The 21,184-nt window shown below is 19.1% G+C and overlaps 7 protein-coding genes across 10 annotated transcripts; 3 read left to right on the top strand and 4 right to left on the bottom strand.

Annotated features, from left to right (window-relative positions):
• Positions 1-14: 14 nt before the first annotated feature.
• Positions 15-2,763, bottom strand: LOC108002024 (ubiquitin-like-conjugating enzyme ATG3). The gene is made up of 6 exons (XM_062087018.1): positions 2,622-2,763; positions 1,661-1,849; positions 1,080-1,358; positions 796-945; positions 477-604; positions 15-357 (listed from the first exon to the last, which is right to left on the bottom strand). The coding sequence occupies exons 1-6, from the start codon at positions 2,691-2,693 to the stop codon at positions 195-197; spliced, it is 981 nt and encodes a 326-aa protein (XP_061943002.1). The 5' UTR covers positions 2,694-2,763; the 3' UTR covers positions 15-194.
• Positions 2,764-2,851: 88 nt separating this feature from the next.
• On the top strand, positions 2,852-9,060 carry LOC108001982 (GRIP and coiled-coil domain-containing protein). The gene is made up of 14 exons (XM_062087001.1): positions 2,852-2,992; positions 3,348-3,497; positions 3,667-3,850; positions 4,138-4,766; positions 5,020-5,502; positions 5,582-5,790; positions 5,895-6,057; positions 6,423-6,714; positions 7,021-7,253; positions 7,365-7,505; positions 7,622-7,786; positions 7,988-8,145; positions 8,271-8,406; positions 8,479-9,060. Exons 3-14 carry the CDS (start codon positions 3,667-3,669, stop codon positions 8,560-8,562), a joined length of 2,877 nt encoding a protein of 958 aa, XP_061942985.1. The 5' UTR covers positions 2,852-2,992; positions 3,348-3,497; the 3' UTR covers positions 8,563-9,060.
• On the bottom strand, positions 8,050-9,688 carry LOC108002016 (uncharacterized). Of its 2 annotated transcripts, XR_009833401.1 has the most exons (6): positions 9,552-9,688; positions 9,345-9,477; positions 9,104-9,227; positions 8,893-9,010; positions 8,671-8,741; positions 8,050-8,365 (listed from the first exon to the last, which is right to left on the bottom strand). XR_009833401.1 is itself a non-coding variant. In XM_017063374.3 (5 exons), the coding sequence occupies exons 1-5, from the start codon at positions 9,682-9,684 to the stop codon at positions 8,722-8,724; spliced, it is 528 nt and encodes a 175-aa protein (XP_016918863.1). In that variant the 5' UTR covers positions 9,685-9,688; the 3' UTR covers positions 8,401-8,721. The 2 variants fall into 2 exon arrangements, 1 of the variants encoding a protein (XP_016918863.1); XM_017063374.3 differs by lacking the exon at positions 8,050-8,365 and having other exon boundaries at positions 8,401-8,741.
• A 207-nt stretch (positions 9,689-9,895) lies between these two features.
• On the top strand, positions 9,896-11,378 carry LOC108002015 (ER membrane protein complex subunit 8/9 homolog). The gene is made up of 5 exons (XM_017063373.3): positions 9,896-10,105; positions 10,448-10,524; positions 10,601-10,670; positions 10,744-10,838; positions 10,928-11,378. Exons 1-5 carry the CDS (start codon positions 9,896-9,898, stop codon positions 11,097-11,099), a joined length of 624 nt encoding a protein of 207 aa, XP_016918862.1. The 3' UTR covers positions 11,100-11,378.
• On the bottom strand, positions 10,843-14,533 carry LOC108002034 (DNA primase large subunit-like). 3 transcript variants are annotated; one of them, XM_062087008.1, is made up of 7 exons: positions 13,775-13,928; positions 13,370-13,701; positions 13,011-13,238; positions 12,776-12,913; positions 12,241-12,619; positions 11,633-11,791; positions 10,843-11,454 (listed from the first exon to the last, which is right to left on the bottom strand). In XM_062087008.1, exons 1-7 carry the CDS (start codon positions 13,926-13,928, stop codon positions 11,441-11,443), a joined length of 1,404 nt encoding a protein of 467 aa, XP_061942992.1. In that variant the 3' UTR covers positions 10,843-11,440. The 3 variants fall into 3 exon arrangements, with proteins under 3 accessions (XP_061942992.1, XP_061942991.1, XP_061942990.1); XM_062087007.1 differs by lacking the exon at positions 10,843-11,454 and adding an exon at positions 14,403-14,533 and having other exon boundaries at positions 11,528-11,791; positions 13,775-13,930; XM_062087006.1 differs by lacking the exon at positions 10,843-11,454 and adding an exon at positions 14,394-14,532 and having other exon boundaries at positions 11,528-11,791; positions 13,775-13,930.
• LOC133667794 (nuclear receptor 2C2-associated protein) lies at positions 14,473-15,509 on the top strand. The gene is made up of 3 exons (XM_062087043.1): positions 14,473-14,612; positions 14,986-15,076; positions 15,156-15,509. The coding sequence occupies exons 1-3, from the start codon at positions 14,575-14,577 to the stop codon at positions 15,432-15,434; spliced, it is 408 nt and encodes a 135-aa protein (XP_061943027.1). The 5' UTR covers positions 14,473-14,574; the 3' UTR covers positions 15,435-15,509.
• A 921-nt stretch (positions 15,510-16,430) lies between these two features.
• Positions 16,431-21,172, bottom strand: LOC108002146 (sterol regulatory element-binding protein 1). The gene is made up of 8 exons (XM_017063639.3): positions 20,927-21,172; positions 19,935-20,525; positions 19,625-19,856; positions 19,119-19,507; positions 18,069-19,001; positions 17,641-17,948; positions 16,934-17,089; positions 16,431-16,864 (listed from the first exon to the last, which is right to left on the bottom strand). Exons 1-8 carry the CDS (start codon positions 21,024-21,026, stop codon positions 16,511-16,513), a joined length of 3,063 nt encoding a protein of 1,020 aa, XP_016919128.1. The 5' UTR covers positions 21,027-21,172; the 3' UTR covers positions 16,431-16,510.
• Between the last annotated feature and the right edge of the window lie 12 nt (positions 21,173-21,184).

Raw genomic sequence — 21,184 nt, 5'->3', positions numbered from 1 at the left:
TGTACATAAAATCAGCCAAATTTGATTTTATATTTAAATATTTTATACATGTATAGACAATTTTCTGAACTGAACATACTTATTATTATACTTATTATATACTTCACACAATCTTTTTAATACTATTACTTATTATGAGCTTATAAATTAAAATCACGTTCATCCTTAAAATACAATGAAAGTTGATAAAATTCTTAACCAGAAGCATTTAGCATAAAATTTTGTGTATAATCATATTCAATTGTAGGAATTACAGATTGCACAAATTTAAGAAATATTATAAGATACATATGTACTCCAAGTTCACGACCACCTTCCATTACAGTTTCAATAATTTTCTTCATTACTTCAGCATGTCTGCAATTTTATTTCATAAAAATTTTAAGAATTTTATATTAATTTATTATTTAATATTAAAATATTATTTAATTATACAAAAATATGAATTTGCTTTGATTAATTTCAGTTAAAATTACCTGCATGGATGAACTGAAGCCATTAATGGTCCAGGTATATGAGGATGTATCTCCATTGTAACAGTCTTTTTAGCATGATCCTGACTAACATCCTCATACATCTCTTCTACTGTCAAAGGCTTACGATTCTTATAAAAAAATTATATTATAAGTTAAAATTTTCTTTGATATTTTATGAATAATATTTTTAATAAACTTATTCTTAATAAAAATAATAGAAAAAATTGAGAATAATAGAGAATTTAAAATAATTTAAATAAATAATTTAATTGAGAATAATAAATATGAGAATAATAGAAAAAAAAAATAGAATACAAACCTCATCATATCCTGAAAGCCATAATCGAGGTGTCTGATAATATTTATCATATGTAATATATAAATCATATGTGCGTGTGTGAATAATTTCTCCTTCAGAAAATGATTCCCATTTATCTTTGATTGGTTTTTTTGTAATTTTTGCTGCATACTATTTAATTTAAAATTTTAAGTTTATATATAAAATTAAAATATTTTTAAAATTTTACATCAAAATCAAAACAACTATAATGCAATTATATTGATATTGAATAATTATAATATATTTATTGGAAATTAATATACCTTATCTTCTTCATCTAACATTCCACTGACTTCAAAAGCTTCCATATCTGCAGCATCTTCATCATCATCATCATCATCATTATTATCATCATCATCATTTTCCTCTCCATTATTTTCCTCTGTACCAATTGACTGAGTAAGTTGTGTTTCGTCTAATGTCATTTCAGTTACTCTTTCTTCAATTCCACTAAGACTTGTATCATAATGATGTGTGTCAACCCAACCACCTTCTGGATCATCTGCTTCTATAATGCATTCTTGTTCTTTGCTGTATTCAATCTAAAATTCAATCTGACATTAGAAATTGATATTATTATATAACATTATAATTATTAATCTTATAATAAATTATTTGAATATTTATATATATATATCTTAAAATAGTCAAATATTAACATTTTTAAATGTAGTACATAAGTAAATATTTATAATTGTTATATTATTTTTTAAATATTACATATTAAATAATATTTAAAATTAAAATTATAAGAAAGTTTTATAAAATTTATTTTGTTTATATTTTTAAAATAAAAAATTTTAATTATAAATTTTAATTAATAATTGATTAGAAATAATAATACCTGTTTGCATCTGCGAGTACAAGGAACATTACGTGTTAACAAAAATTGTTTTTTTTTGGGAAGATATGATTTCACTCTATCTTCATCACCAGTAGCCCATTGCCATGTTGGACAATGATGTACTAAATGATCACCTGCTGCCACAAATTCTTCTGGTGTTAATACTCCAGTTTCCCGAAATTTACTTTCCTTTAATATTACAAACAATTTGATATGAAAAAAAATTTTATTATCTTTAAAAAATTTTAATTAAAAATATACATAATATAAAGATTAAATTTATTTTATAAATAATATTGAACAACAATTTTAATTTTAAAAAATAATGCAATAATATATATAACAAAAAAAAATAAAAAGATTTATATTTAAATAAAAAATTATTAAAAAAAAATTTGGAAAAAAATTGAATTATACATTAATTTTTAAAAAATTTTTTTCCAAATAATAAATGAACAAAGAAAAAATATGGAAATATTTATTAAAATTTATATACGAAATTATCCTGAGAATACTGCAGAATAAAGGCCTATATACAACAAGGTAGGACATTTTTTAAAAATCAATTTTATTTTAATTTATCAATTTTTTTATTACATAGAGAACTTGTAAATTATGAAATATAATTGTATAATTATGATAACAATATCACAAATAATCATTAATTTTATATTTTTATATATTTTTTTATATATGACAATTGTATAATTATAAAAAAAATATATTGGATAATTGAAATTATTATTTTCAAATTTGATTATAAAAATCATATAACATACATAAATTTATTACAATATCATAACATCAAACATATAACATAATATAAACAAATGATAAATTAGCATAAGATGACGACATATTCATTATAAAATTATATATAATTTGTAATATACTTTATTTGCTTATTATTTTTTCAAATATTTATTTTAAAAATATCATAGATTTGTATGGTCAAGCATACCTTTAATACAGGGGTTAAGTATTCGGCAACACCAAGCGCAGTACCTTTTACAGAATTAATAACACTCTGCATCGCTTTTTTGCAGAACAGAAAATTTAAATTTATTAAAAGTGAAAAAGATCAGAGAAAATAATTGTTTACAGCAAACATTCATATGATATCAACAGTTTCCAACGTATTATCGATTTGGGCGAACATAGAGCAGTCATATATGTGATACCAAAAAAACTCCCCTTTCCATTAAATTTCCCTACCATATTTTACTATTTCCATTTTTTGAAATATTTAATGAGCATGCGTATAAAAATTGACAATAATTTGCTAAAATCTTACTAAATTTCTAGTCAACATATAAATAATTCTATAATCACGTAAAAAAACAAATATTTTAAATTTATTTATATAAATTTATTAATATATATTATTGTATAATATAATATTATAAATATATATATTTTATTATAATATAATATTATAAATATATATATTTTTGATAAAACTTAAAATTCTTATAATTTGTATAATTTTTTACTAACTCAAATTAAATTTTAATAATTTTAATTCGTTAATTCTAAAAACATTTTTAATAATAAATTTTGTTATAAAATTTAGAAATTACATTATCTTTTAAAAAATTAATTAATATATCTATGAAGAAAACAATATGAAAGAATATTTTTTTAAAATTATTTTATAAATATTATTAAAATATTATTATCTCCATAGAAACCTGAATATAAATCAAACATTCCTTTTAAGAAACAAATAAGGCTAATGACCTACGCAATAAATAATATTAAACTGCAAACAAGAGACGATTATTTTACAACTAAGTAATCTACAATAAAAAAAAATAATTTAAATATTTTTTTAAAGGTATTAATATTTTTATTTTATAAAAAAAACAAATAATTAAAATATATAGAAAAATCTATTGAATATTATTTTCTATATTATAATTATATATTATAATAAATATAATATATATATAAAATATATATTATAATAATTATTTATATAGTTTTTTTTTTAATTTCATATACAGATGGTTGATCACAATAAAACTTTAAATACAAATTTAAATGATATTACAAAAACATTAGAAGATATGGAGAGTTTAGATATGGAATTATTTAATGATTCATTTAAAAAATTAAAATCTACAAATCCTCTTAAAGATTCTAATATACAATCGGATGGAGAAATAAAAAAAAAAGTTATATTTAAAGGTGCTTTACACACTTAAAATACAAACAACATAAACTGGTGATTTATTTTTAATAATGATTTATTAAAAAAATTTAAAAATATTTTTGGATTTAAAATTTTTTGTATTTATTTTTTTATAATTTTACAAAAAATATATTTCTATATAGATACAATGTTTATTAATTAAATTTTTATTTATATTAAATAATTAAATAATTATAATAATAAATTAAATAATTATATTTTAAACAATTATTTAAATTATAATTTTTATAAATAATTATTTGAAAATTTTTTTAATATATAGATTCTAATGAAGATGATTTATTAACTGGATTATTATCTGATGAAGAAACTTCTGCAAAAGAAAGTAAAAGTTTATTTGCATCTAGTAGCAAAAGCAGTTTAATGGAAGATATTTTCAAGATCAAAAATCCAATTACATCTAAAACGAGTATTAAATCAAATAATGGATTAGAATTGCATTTAGGGCAAGAAGAAACTAATCAATTATTTTCACAGAAATTAAATGGTTATTCACCTTCCAAAAGTAATTTTATTATATCACAAAATGAATCATTTAAAGAAAAAGATATACAGAAATTGAAAACTATATCTAAAAATGAAGATATTTTAATGAATTTAAATGATAAATGTGATATAATAGATAAAGCAAAGAGATTATCTTTAAGAGAGCATTCATTTGAAAATCAATCTCATTCACCAAATGTTGTGGATTCTATTATTCCTAAAAGTAATAAAAAAACAGAGTTAGAACAATCTACAAACATACAAGAATCAAAATTAGATGCTATTGATTTATCAACTAAATTCTTTGCAAAAGAATCTCGTAGAGGTAGAAGAAATACAAAAATTATAAATGATCCTCTAGGTTTGTTATCTGTTGATTTATTATCAAATCAAAATCTTGAATTGGTAATTATATTTTATTTATTATATAAATAATTAATTACAATATCAAAAAAATAAAACTTAAATATTTTATAATTATATAAAAGTTAATATAAAATATAATTTAAATAATAAGTAAATATTAAAAATAAAAATTAAGATAATGAAATAAAATCATTAATTTATTTATAATAATATTTATTATGTTTATAATTGTAACATTAATAAGAATAAACTGAATATTTCCAATGTTAAATATATTCTTTTAATTTTTAAGATGACAAATGAGAATGTTTCAACTAAAAATTCTGTTATACAAAATATGAAAACAGAGAAAGATTTACCAGAATGGTTGGGTGGTCCAAAAAAATTAGCAACAAATGAAAAAATAACTAAAATTGATAAAACTGTTAATTCTAAACAAAATATTGAAATTCAAAATACAAATAGTACAGTAGATTCAAAAAAATCTGGTACAAATAATTTAGAAGATACATCTATTTTTCCACTCTTGTTTGGCACACAATTACATCAAGAAAATGCATTTGTAAATATGCAACAACAAGAACATGAATTAAGAACAGCAACAATATTTTCTCTACAAAATGAACAATTAAATAAAATAACAAATGCACAGCATTCTGCATTATATAATCAAGAGAAACAATTTAATGCACTTTTAAAATTACAATATGAAAGACAAACTTTATTGGAGAAACAAATAAAAATTCAACAAGAACGAATTAATCAATATATTAATGTAAAATTTTTCAAATATAATATGTTTATATAGAAATATGTAATAAAAAAAATAAATAAAATTTTGTTTATTTTTTAAGGTTTTAATGACGCAATCTGTATCAATACCAAATACTGCAATTTATAAATTGGATTTAGATGAAGAAGAAAAGAAATTTATAAATGAAATTAAAGAAATGAAAGATAGAATAAAAAAATTAGAAGAAGAAAAATCAAAATTGGAAAATAAATTATCCTATATAAATGAAAAATATGATAGCGAATTATTATTTCAAGCAGAATTTTATGAGTATGTTTTTTTACATATTATTATAATATTTTTATTAAATCATTAAAATCATCTTAAAAATCATTAAAATCATTCTTAAAAAAATAAAATAATTTAATTTTTAGAAGACAAATTTCATTTTTAAGAGAAATAATAACAAAATCAGAAGGAAGAATTAAAAGAGAAATAGAACACTTAGAAACAGATTATATAACGAAATTCGAAAAATTAAAAGATGAAAAATTACAAATAGAAAACGAATACAAAGAAAAAATTCATAATTTAAAGGTTATATTTTGCATTATGTATATAATATTTTACATTATGTAGATATATTATTTTGTAATAATATACATAAAAATTATTGTTATAATACATTTATTTTTATTTGTAAATGTACATATATAAAAAATATACATCATAATAATTTTGTTTTAATTTTTTGAATAGTTTTATTATTTTAAATAATAAATTTTTTATTTTGTGATTTTGTTAATGTTTTTTAGTAATGTTTTAAAATGTTTTGCTATTTCATATTTTTTATAAAATTTAATCTATAATTAATAATTATAAATGCATTTATATTTTTAACATAAATATTTAATATAAATCTTTTAAAAAAAAATTTTATAATTGCAATATATTTCAATTAGAATGAACATGCTCAAAATATAGAAGATCTTTGCAAATTACATTCTGAAAACATAAAACTTTTACAAAAACAATATAATAATGTAATAGAAAACATATCTAAAGCTAAGCAAATAGAAGATCAAATGATACAAATTATGACAACTCGAACAACTGATATAGAAAATATATTACAAAGGGTTAATATTATTATTGAGGATACAATAGAAAATAAAAAAAAATTGGAAATTCAACATAAAGAAATAATGAAATCTCATGAAAACACTTTGAAACTACAAGAAGATGACATAAAAGGTATTTAAATAATAATATATTCTACAAATATATTTAATGTATTTCATTTTTTATATCTTTCTTAAATATAATAATTATTATTCATATATTAAATATATTATATGAATTTACATTTATGTATATATATATATATATATAAAATTATTATTATATAATATTATTATATGGATTAATAATGGATAAAAAATATAATTATGCAAAAAAAAAATAAATAATTTTTAAATTATTTTATAAACATCTATTTATATTTTATACATGCTATAAATTATAAATTAAAAAATTATTTTTATTGAATAATATTTATAGCACAGAGACTTGAATTAAAGCATCAAAATAATATCTTTGAAGAACATCGTAATAAATTTATAGAAACAACAGAGAAACTTGATATTCGTCTTACAAGTCTTATAACTGAACTTCAAAAACAAAGTTCATTATGCAATCAGGCAGAAGAAACACTTGAGAAAAAAACAACAAGTCTTTTAAAAGAAAGAGAATTATTTGAAGAAAAAATGAAATGGGAACGTGATTATATGGAGGTATAATTAAATTATATTTTTGAATTAGAATTAAAATTGTTGTTATATAATTTGAAATTATATATATATGGAAATACTGAATAATAAATATTTATTTTTATATTTGATTAGGCATTGAAGGTATCTTGGATGAAAGAACAAGAAAGACAATTAAAATTACTTGCAGAAGAAAAAGAAATAATAACAATTGAAAAAGCAGAATTACAAATTTCAAATAAATTACAAAACAATAATGAAATTGATAAAATAGAGGTATAAATAATTATATATACTTTATATACAAATATTGTAAAAAGAAATGATACATAATTATTTAAAAAATTTTTATAAAAATTATTATAAAAATTTATATTTTAATCATTATATAGTTGGAGACTGCTGTTAAAATTGCACAAGAAGCAACTATATCTGCTAATCGAGATAAATTAAAATGGCAAGAAAAAATTAATGAACTCAATATTCATAAACAAATTCTACAAGATAAGGAGAATTTACTTATTTTACGTGCCAAAGAACTTGAATATCTTACACAAGTAATATTTTAAAATATATTATTATATAATATAATATACATTAATAATATATATATATATAATATATATTAATAATATAATATATACAATATATATATATATATAAAATAATAATATAATAATATAATATATATTATATAAATATATTATATTAATAATTCTTGCAATTCATAAATCAATTATTATTTAAATATTTTATAGTCTGCTTTAATTAAAAAAGAAGAAGGAATGAAAGCTTTAAAAAATGCAAAACACTTAGAAAATCAAAATAAACAAAAATTTAATCAGTTACAATTACAAATTCAAGCACTAATGGAAAAAGAAAAAAAAATTGCAACTGAAAAATACAATGTTACGAAGTAAATATTATAATATAATCATTACTTATTTGTATATATATTAACAATAGTTTTTTCAAAAATATACAATACTTTAATTTCTTCTTTTAAATTTTTTATTATTATTATACATATCTATTTTAAAGGGATAGAATTAAAGAAGGTTCTTTAGTTTATGAAATTGAAAAACCAGAAAGAGATCTAAATGTTTCACATAATTTTCAAAATGATATACCATTTTCTGAAATACAATCAAAATCTGAAATCACTACAGAATTAATGGTAAGAAAATAATTTATTTACAAAAATACTTTTACATGTATATTATTTATTTAAAAAATTTTTTTGTTGCAGAATATTGTAGATCCAAATTTAATTATGTTAAAATTAAATCTCAATGATGAATTTAATACTATTGATAAATATATAAATTTCTAAATACATTTAAAAGATATTTTGAAAATAATTCACAAAAGATTTTAATGTTTGCTGAAAATATTTCTTAAATCATTAATATTTAAAAATAAAATTAAATAAAAAGATTACCTTATCAATAAATAATAATAAAATATTTTCTTATTCAAAATAGGATAATGTTTAGATTTTAATATTTTCATCTATAAATAAATAATGTTATTGCAGTTAAATTATTCTTAAATTTAAAATTCTTTTTCATATAATGTATCTTAATAATATAACTTAATAATAATTTAAATATTTGTAACAAAATAATTATTAAATAATATTTTACATGTTAAATAAACTTACCATCATTAACTAAACAATATTCTTGCAATATTTCTGTATTTTTTTGTAATGTTTTTATATCTGAAATTAAGGATTTTACTTTACAAAGTTCATTTCCTATGCTTTTTGTACAAAATATCTGAAAAAAAATATATATATATGAAATAAAATAAATTTAAATAATAGCAATTTTTATTTTGTTTTAATAATATTTTTAATAATATGAACTTACAATATCATGAAGCATATTCATAGAATTAATATTATTTTTTTTATCAATATTGTCAAAATTTTTAAATATATCTTGTAATTTATTTATAAAATCAATTCCTTCAGATAAAAACATTATTGCTTGCCTAAAATAATATTTTAATAAATAACTTAAAAAATACTTTTTAATATTATTATTAATTATTTTTATTATTATTATTTTTATTATTATTATTAAAAGTATTTTTAAAGTATTATAATACCGATGATAATTATGAGAAACTGGTAATCCTGATATATTCTCTGCATTATAAATTAATTTATATATTGAATGTTTATGCATTGTTAAACTTTGAAGATTTTTAACAATACTTTCTTTATAATTGTTCCGTTCATCTATAACAATATATATGATTGAACTTTAATTTTATAAAATTAATAATAATTTTTTTTGATTCAAAAATAAAAACCTTTTATAGTTTGTAATGTATTTATCAAATTACTGTATTCAGTAATTTGTTTCTTTTCTTCAATTGCGAATTGTTCTTCACGAATAGTTCTTCTTTTGTGTAAAAGATTGATAACTTTTTCAATATTATCCATTTTAAATTATTTTAAAAGATAAATAAACAAAAGTATACAATACGTAACTTTAAAAAATATTTCTTTGCTTATTACCAACTTGATAAATGAATCATCATATGTTAAATGTAATCAATGATCAGATCTGGTATCTAAACTCTTAAAGTAGGTAACTTATATACAATAGTATATACTTGAAGTAGATTGTAGTAGATTTATTGTAAAAAAAAAAATGGCAGATATTTCATTTTCTAGTCGTGCATATTGTAAGATTATTTTACACGCAGCTAAGTATCCACACTGTGCAATAAATGGTTTATTATTAGCCAAACAAAGTAATAAAAATGATGGTAAATTCATTGAATTACATATTGAAGATGTAATTCCACTTTTTCATATTTGTCTTCATGTTTCACCTATGGCAGAAATTGCTTTAACCATGGTAAATATTTGATATATAATAAATTTAGAAACTTAATAAATTTTGTAAAATTTTATTAGTCTTTTTTTATGGTAATAAGTCGTATAAATATAATTTATAAATTATATTTTATATATTAATTATCATTTTATTATAGATAGTACTTAAAACTTTCTTTTTTTATTTGTAATTTTTAACCTATAAAAATATATGAATTTAAAAAACATTTTTATTTATAATAATATATAACATCATTTTCTCACGTAATTGTAAGAAATTATTGAATTCTTAAAAATTTTAATTATAAAATTATATATAATTATTTGAATTTTGTAATATAAATATATTTAAAAATATTTTCAGGTTGATCAATATGCTATTAGTAAAGGTTTAGTACTAGCAGGTTATTATCTAGCAAATGAAAACATAAATGATTTAAGGTATTTTATTTTTTATTTAGAATTTTTGACAATTTTTTTTGTTATTGATCTTAATTATAAAAATTTAAAAATGTAGTACAGATAAACCTGCTCATAAAATAGCGGATAAAATAGCAGAAAATTATGGTAATACTTTACTTGTTGTGGTAAGTGTTTTAACAAATTAAATTAAAATATCAAATCAAAATTTTTGTATTATTTTCTTTTCACATTACTTAGGTGGATAATAAAGAAATTACACTTGCTATGAATTCAAATCCTTTGAGAGTGTCACAATTTATAGATGGCAAATGGAAACTTAAAGATATAACAGAGTAATTAATTTAATATATCACAATTTTTTTAAATGTTTATTTCTCATTTTTTAATATGCTTATTGTTCATATTGCATTGATTTTTACAGTATATTATATGACAGAGGAGTGACACATACAGATGTATTATATTCCTTACTTAAAGCAGAAGAATATAGAAATCTTATAGATTTTGATAATCATCTTGATGACATTTCTCTTAATTGGCAAAATCAAAAACTTAATAAAATCATAGAAGAAGTTATGGAAAAATATAAATAAGAATATTAATTTTATAAAAATAATTTATGAATATTTTCAAATGCATTTAGGAATATTTAATGTAAATAAATTAATAAATAAAAATATGCATTTTAATTTATTAATATAAAATGATTTAGAATAGTAAATTGAAATGAAGAATTATATTCAATATAACTATCAATGTTATTACAAAATGATACTATTCAACTGCACTTTCAGATTCAAAATTATATAATAATTCGTTAATTTTTTATAAGTATTTATTAAAGTAATAAATAAAAACAATTTAAAAGTAAATATTTTTCATTGTTATATTTTATGAAAATATTTAATTTTGAAACTTGTTAAAATTATATTTTTTAATCTTCCATATCTAAAAAAATTAATTAAACAATAATGAATATTGAATATTTATATGTATAATTGTATTATAAAGAAAAAAATAATTAATTTCTTTATTGTTTATTTTTTTTTTTAATCATTACTAACTATTATAATTATGTAATATATTACAAAATATTACAATAATATGATTTTATAAAAAAATTTACCTGAAAATATATTTTCAAAATGTTTATAACTAGAATTAAAATATACATTTGGATGCTTAAAGGTATTATTTATAATACAATTGTGTGTAATTTCATAATAAGTTTTGCATGCTTCAAGATAAGATTTTTTTTTTATATATTGAATTATTGATTCTATATCTGAAATAAATAATTAATAATTTTTTAAAAATAATATAATAATTAAAAATAAATAAAATAAATATACTAATAAATTATTTTCTATAATAGACAAAATTCTATAACAAAAAATTGATTTCATTTTTCCGATTATGCATATATTAAAATTCTATTTATTAGATAATTATAGTTATAAATTATTAATAAAGAAATTAATTAATAAATAAAAGTATTGCATACAAATTTATATAAATAATAATATTAGAATTAATTACATTTAATAATAATTGATTTGATAAGTCCATATGATGTATTAATTCAATATGAAAGAATTGAATATATTATTATATTTATAATAATTTATATTTAATAAATATATTATTATTAAATATTTAATTTTAAATTTTTTAATTATTTTTTCATATATTCTATAAGTTTTATTTTTTAATAAAATGTAATATGTTATTTACCTAAATGAATTAATCCATAATTTGAAAGTGTCTGTTTCAGTAGATCAAATGTCATACATTTAAATGGACAACCATGATTATCTCGTAAACCAATATTAGAATTAAATATCTTAAAACAATGAAATGGTTCATAATCTGCACGTTTTCCTTCCTGTCCATATAGAAATCGTATGCCATATTTATATTGTTTTTCAAAAGTTCTTTCATCCATTTTTTTTGTAAATTCATCTTTCCAAAATTGTATTGCATCATGTAATTTAAGACCTATTCCTTTGAGAAACAAGCCATATTGAACTCTACCACCATTTGTGAGATGATGATTTTTTTGTAATGCTTCATGAAGCAATCTCATGCACAATGGAAATGATTTTTGTGATAGCTTAAAAAAAATTAAAATAAAATTGATATATGATAAAATGATTAATAAAATCATTTTCTTATTTTTTATTAATTTTATTTTAATACTTAAGTTATTAATATTTTAAAATAGAATAATAATTGTAAGTATTTTAAAAATATTATAATTAAAACATACCTCATCTAACTCATCAATAGATATATATTTATATCTATTATGTTCAAGATATGGTTTATTAATATAATTTTGAAGTATATTAAATATTTTTGTTATTCTTTCATCACCATAAATATTTGATACTATTGTTCTTGAGTACTAAAAAAAAATATATATAATATTTTAAAAAATAATATATATTTTTTAAATATATTTAAAATATAAATTTAAATATAAATTTTTATTATATACTTACAGCAAAACCTTCATTTAATTTTTTTTTAAATTCAGAAAAAATTATCCAATAAACTTTTGTTTCAGGTACATAAGCAATTCCATTTTTCAAAAATACTTGTCGTTTTGCAACTAGATTTATTACATTAGTAAAATATACTTTATAAAAATTTATAATATTAATATTTTCATTGTCAAAACAAAACATTTCTAAGTCTTTTTTAATTTTTTGTTTTTCTTGTTCAGAAACCTAAATAAATATATTAGCAATTGTAAATAAAAAATATTTTATTAATTATAGTAAAAATAATAAAATATTATATAATTAATTATATAATATTATATAATTATTTACACGTAATTATTATATTTTATACTAACAGAAGGAAATTGAATTCCATTAATATAATTAAAGAGTTTTATGTCCTTTTTATTTAAAAAAGAAAGTCTCCATTTAAATAATTTTACTTCTTGTTTAAAGAACCATTGCTTTTTCTTATGTTCTAAAGAAAATGCTGATCTCAAAATAAAGTGTGATATAGAATCATTTTTTCTTAGAAGCTGTTTTTTACTTTGTGAAATTTCATAGTTAGACATATTTATAAGTTTTGCAAACTTAATTAAATCATTTTTTTCCAATTCTTTAATTAAAGCAATACGACATTGCCTCGCTTTATAATATTGTTTTGATACTTTGTTTACTAATTCTAAAACTACAAAATAAAATTTGATTTTATTTCTAAATATAAATATTAATTATTTATTAAAAAGAATTACAATAATTACCCTTTAATCTATCAATACACCATTGATATAATTCTTCTAATTTAATATATCCAGATGGAGGTAAAATATACATTTGCAAATCATGCAAGTATATGTAATTAGGAATTTGTTTAATTTTCATACTAGGTTGAAATGTAATTGGTATGCATGCCATATCTATGAAAAATTGTAATGATAAAATAATAATTATATATCATGAAATAATATAAGAACCAAATTTATATTATTTAATTTTTTATATAAAATATCATTTATTCCATTAATGTGAAATTAATAATCTGAAAAAAAGATTTTGTATTCATAAAAGTACTCATGTTTTATTCATATTATATATATATATATCATTTATTTCATCAATTTATTTATGATATCTCAGTTCATCTTTAAAATTGTAAAAATTCAATATGAAAATTCATTATCAAAATATTATTGAAATAAATGATTTTAGATGCAATTATTACAATATAAAAGAATTAATTAATTTTCAGCACAAATATTTAAAAAATGTCTTTATAAATATTAAAAATATTGCTACTGTTTTTAAAATATAAATAACTAAAGATAGTTTTTAAGATATTTGTTTTGTACAATTAAATTATTATATATTATTAATAATTACTTAATTAACTTTTGATCTATTTATAATTTTATTGTATAATATTTATTACAAAGAAATATCATTGAAAATTTAATAAAATAATTTTTATTGCGCGACGATAACATAACGGTACATAACAATGTGATTAGTATAATTTTAATGTACAAGGTTAAATTATATATCAAACATTTTTTGTCTTATTATGACTTCTTTGTTACAACAATATAAATTTGAATGCCGGTAAGTTATTTAAAATATTATTTAAATTAAGCATAAATATATATATATTTACATTAGAATTATGGAAATATATAAATTTTTTTATGAAATTTTAGTAAAAATTAAGCTTCGATACTTATAAGATATAATTAACAACAAAAATTGAAACATTATTTAATATTATTGAAAATAAAATTATGATATATTTATAGTATTTGAAATATTTTGAAATTATATAAGAATAGTTAAAAATTAATATTATTCAAAATATTAATTGATACTTATATTTTTATTATACTTTATTTTATTATATTTATATATATATATTTATTTTATATTTTATGTAATAAAATTTATAAAAAATTTAGTTTATATATATTTATTATGTGTTTAGAGTTAGTTCGGTTTTAAATAAAAATAATCAATCTTATGGGAAAAATTATATGTTTGATAATTGTCCTGAAACATGTTGGAATTCCAATTCGGTAAAGAAATCTTTTTTTTAATTTTGACATAATTTATTAAAAGAAATATTTATTATTATATATATTATATAAATTACAGGGAACTCCACAATGGATAATTATTCATTTTAAACATGAATGTGAAGTAAGTTCATTTGAAATTGAATTTCAAGGTGGATTTGTTGGCAAAGATTGTCATTTAGAAGTTGGTGACAAAGAAACTAAATTTTATGAATCATTTTATCCAGAAGATAAAAATACAATACAAATGTTTAATTTGAAAAATTCAATCAAAGCAAAAACATTTAAATTTGTATTTAATGAAAGTACAGATTTTTTTGGTAGAATAATCATATATAAACTATCTTTATATTCATAACATTTATATTTTTATAATAATATTTATAATATGTAAATTTTATTATATTTTAAATAAAATATAATTAAATGTTAATATATATAATTTATAGGAAATATATAATAATTTATAAAAAAATAATAATAATAATATAAATAGAAGAAACAAAAAAAAATAAAAAATAAAAAAAATTCAATTTATTTTATTAATTTTTTTAAAGTTATATATATAATTTATATTTTATATTTATATGTTTAATTAATAAATATTAAAAAAGTTAAATTGTATAATTTTTAAGTTATAATAGATTTAAAATATTAACTATTAATATTAATTAAATTTAGTGCTGCCATTATAATGTTTTTATTTTCAAATTTTCAAAATGTTATTAATTATAAAAGATTAATACATCATAAAAGAAAAATTTTTAACTATTTATAGAAAAAAATATGTATTCAATCTTAAAATAATAAAAAAATCAGATTTTTATTTTGAAATATAAAAAATATAATTTATAGATTTCAATATCATTATATTAGATATATAAACGTGTAGTAATATTAAATGAATTAAATAAAATATAAAATAATCATATAAATTATGATAAATGATATTAAAATATTATTTCCAATCACAATTATTAAGAAAATATAAAATATATTAACAAAAAAAATTAAATTAATATCCAATTGAAATTCTTAAAATTTCTCTTTATCTGATATTATGCTGTACAATATGTATTATATATGTACTATAACTGCAAATAACGAAAAATCTTATGGGATGAATAGGAATAAGAGCACTTTTTTTTTTATTCAACAATACACAATATATTTTTATTTATTGATATTTATAAATAATACTTTCAGTTAATATGCCTATTTTTAATACATATTAAAATTCATTAAAATTAACTAATCATATCTGCATTTTTTTTTAGAAAACTTTTTGTTAACTTGTTTGTCCTTTGTTTTAATAATGAAATAGTAAGAAAATGAAGTCATGTTAGATCTGTAATTTCTTTTTAAATTTTTATTACTTATATGAAACAAAACAAATTCAAATAAAAGACAGAATAAAGATTTTTATTTAATATATCAGTTAGCAGAAATAGCCGATCCGAGTTGTCTCATTAATTTATAACATTCTTGAAGTCTTTTTCTATCACCTACTCTTTCCAAAGTTTTTGCAGCTTCTGCAAGCATACCTGCACGTTCTCCAGGAGTGGCTAGTAATAATGAAGGTAAATGTCGACATGCTAAACATAAAGCTACTGCGTGTTCTTTCTCTCCAGTATATTGATCTTGTGAACGATCTTTACCACAAATAATTGAAGAACGTGAATTTCTATGATGTAAACTGCGATCTAATAATATTTGAGTTTTTACTGGTGTTGCTCCTGCCATTATACGTACTGTGGCTTCATAAAGAAATACTCTTGCCAAGGTAGACTAAAAAATAAACAATAATGATTAAAAATGATGAATATTTTTAATAATTAAAAAAAAAAAAAAACTTACTGGAATATGTTGACATAATTGTCTTAGACAAGCTAAATCACGTTGAAAACCTCTAAGAGATATATTTGTGGTTAATTTTTCTAAATCACTATCTAATTCTTGCCAAAGTGTAGTTCTCATTTCAAGTAACCAGTCACAAATCCACAATTGAGTAAGCTAAAAAAATCAAAACCAATAAAAAAATCATTAATTAAAAAAAATATAAATATATATAACTTTTATTTACTATCATATATTTATTATTATATGGTGTTGAAATCTGCCACAAGAGTTGCACTGTAGAAGTATTGCATAGTTATATTTCATGCAATGCAACTACAATGCACAGTTGTAACAGGTAAGCAATCAAAAAAATTTTACATATAAACTATCATTACTAAATATGTTAATAATGATACTAGATAATTTTATATAGTGTACTTCATATCAATTGTTGATCTATATTATATTTATATTTATTACTATCTATATTTATTACTTGTTTATTAAAAATATTTTTTATTTTATATAAAAATGAAATTTATTTAAAAAATATATAATTTTAAAAATTAACTTAAAGAATAAAATTATAAATTTAAAATTAAATACTTTTATTTTTTATAAATTGTGTTAATTCATAATTTTTAATTTTTTAATTATTATATTTAGTTGTATTTTAGTTGAATATTGATATTATATCTAATGGATATAATATCTAAATATCTTACCAAAACATTTTGTGAAGACTGTTGTTTGCAATTGTAATAAACCAAGCATTGTTCAAGTAATATTCCTGCTTGATCAATAAAATGCATGGAAGTTGATTTAATAGTAGCTTTTGCAGCTTGCAAAGTATTGAAAACAATATATGGTAGTGGACTAACACTATTATTATTATTGCAAAGTTGATAATTTTTTTCATAAGGAAATTTGCTTTCAACAATACTCCATGCTCGAGAATCATCTTCCTTTAATCTCCAACACGCTGCTACATACATAACTGCTCCCCACCATAATCCAATTTCATCTTCACAATCTAAAATATTAATTGACGAAATTGTTCATTCATCAAAATAAAGAAATAAATTTAATTGTATATATTCAGTATGAAAAAATTAAGAAAAATTTTATTATATTTAATTTTACTAATTCTTACGTGTAATTGTAACTTTGTCAGTACACAAAAATCCAGTATATACTCCAGCAGAAGCCATAATAGTTTGTCCATATTCTAATATTGAAGATAAATGAGTATCTCCAACAGTGCCAGTTAAAATACGTAAACATTGTCCAATTAAATAATCTCTATATGCACGTGAAGCATATGATAGAGGATCAGCTTTACTAGTTTGAGACGTGAATTCATTATCTGGTTGTTCTCCATATTGCCATTTTTGAAATGCTAAAAATTTTGCACCTTCATCGCTCATTATCCATTTTAATTTTGATGGAATTGTACATGATGACAATAATGTACGCGCTTTGCCTAAATAATATTTATGAATAAATGGAAAAAGTGATTGTTTGAAACATAACGCAACATTAGTATATATTTCTGCCAATAATGATTTTGGAATAGTTTCACCAATTGTTTCTGCATAATTTACTGCAGAAAGGGCAAGATACAAAGTTCCATTTTTTGATCCTTCTGATAAATGTAAGCATAGCATATGCTGATAAATAATAGCTATTTCCATAGCTGATATTTCTGCTTGTTGTCGTATGGTTTTTTCTGAAAACCATTTATGAATATGTAAAATCCATTTCCCAATCCATAATTTATGAAGAAGTTGCCTTATGATTTGCCACATAGTTGCAAGGCAAGTTTCTGTACGAGATGATGGATATGGACGACCTAAGTATTGCAAACATTGATGTAAATCTCGATATGCTTGACTATATTCACTTTTTGATATATTAAATTCTGCTTGGCGTCTCCATCTATGAAGTTCAAGAAATATTTTACTATCAGAAGGTAATATTGGATCACCATATAATAATAATCTACAAAGTCCGCAAATCAAAAGTATAATATTTGTCAGCCATAATAATAAATTACTCCATACTGGATTTTCAATATCTGATTGATCTAAAAAAGATTAATGTTATTATTATTCATTATATGTAATAATTATAACATTATAATAATATAATATATAATTATTATTATAATAATAAATTATTATTATTATTATATTATTTATACCTTGATAATTAAGAATAGTACGACCATCTAATTTTGTATTTATATAATCAGAATTAAATCTTCCAATGTTATTTATTACAAAACCTAAAGGATTGAATGCTAAAAAGAGAAGCATAAATCCACAGAGTGTAAGTCTGGTATGATCTCTCATGCTTTGATTGGTAAGAACAGTTGCATCAACATTTTGTAAAACATCTGGATCATCTTTTATAGAAGATGGAGATGGAGGAGATAATGGTGCTGGTGCTGGAGATAAAGATGGTTCACTTGAATCTGATCTAGGTGGTGTAAGTTCACCACAAACTAATAAATCACGTAAATTTTGTCTTTGAGCTAATTTTAATGACATATTTTCTTGTTTTAATCTTGCATTAGAATTTTGAAGAAATCTAAAATTTTATTAAATTTTTAAATCTAATTATTAAATCTAAAATTATTTAATAAATATTTTTTTAATATATAATATATATGTAAAAAAAATTAAATATATAATATATTTAATATACCTAATATAATCAATAGTTTTTCTTAAAATTGCTGATTTATTTAATTTAGCATCTACTCCAACAATAATATTTTTCAATTCAATAATTTTATCATTAATTGATGTTCTATAACGTCGTTCTATAGCATTATGTGCACTACGTTTTACTTCTTTTACTCTTGGTACACCTATATGTGTATTTGTGCTCAAACGATTAATTTGTACTTTATCAGTATCTAATACGACTGGAATACCTAAATAAAAATTAAAATATGAATATGAATAAAAATAAAAAATCTGAGAGTATATTAATAAATTGTTATAATTTTTACCAGCAGTTAAAACTGTTCCATTAGCAGTATTTACTAATGTATGTATTTGATGTGGTACAGAAGCTGAACTAACAGCTTGCGACCCTCTAGAATAAACAACTGATTCTGATTTTATAAGCTTGGCTGGTAAAAGTAATTGTCTTTGTTGTGTCATTGGTGCGATTGTTACAACAGGTGATTGGACACTAAAATTCATATTTTGTGGAATAGCATATTGTGAACTAAATACTGTGGGTGCTGGTGTGACAGATATTCTCTGTGCTCTATTCTGTACAGGTATTATATCTTGCAATTGTGGTTGTTGTTGCTTTTGTTGTTGAGATTGTTGAGAAACACAAGAAATTTGTTGTGTATTTTCTGTTACTGTTGGAGTTAATATTACATTTCCATTTGATACAGGTTTTATAATATTTGGACTTTCAAAATTATGAAATTCTTTGAAATCCTTTAATTCTTTATTATTATTAAAGTTTAAAAAATCCAATCCTTCTGTATCCATGCCCAAAGGTTCTTCCAATTGTGATAATAATGCATCATCACTAAATAAATTTTCATTTTTTAATAATTCACTTTCACAGTTTGTTAGAAGTTCTATAACATAAAAAAAACAAAAATAAAAACGGAATTAATATGTATAAAAACAAAATTATATATAGCAATACTGGTTATATTTTATTATATATTTTAAATTTTTAATGTAATAATATAGATATGATATATTAAAAATTTTTTAATTTAATTTTAAAAAAATATTGAATTAGATAATGAAAATTATTCTATTATGCTGTTTTAATAAATAAATTCATATATATATATATATGTATATATATATATATATATATATACATTTAAAAAGTAAAAGAAAATTATACAAAATTTAAGATGAAAAATAAAAAAAAATATATAATAAAAAATAAGAAATTATTATTTCATTATGTTTACTAAAAACAAAATAATATAATTTAATTTGACAAATATTGCATGTTACATACCATCGATACCAGTTACTTCATTTAAATTGAAGCTATCATTTGATTGAAAATTAGAAAAATCATTTTCTTGTGGTGTAGACCATCCTCCAGGATCTGCCATTATAATGTATTGTTTGTCAAATATTTATTTTCATTAAATAAATGCAAAAATTAAAACGAACCACTGATATGTAAAACGTAATAACTAACAAATTACGAACGCTCACCCGACCTTTACCGCATCCAATCGTAGAAGCTCTAAAGATCGGATGATATTAC

This window comes from Apis cerana, linkage group LG1, assembly GCF_029169275.1.
Source record: "Apis cerana isolate GH-2021 linkage group LG1, AcerK_1.0, whole genome shotgun sequence".
NCBI lineage: Eukaryota > Metazoa > Arthropoda > Insecta > Hymenoptera > Apidae > Apis > Apis cerana.
This window is presented reverse-complemented; position numbering and strand designations above follow the sequence as displayed.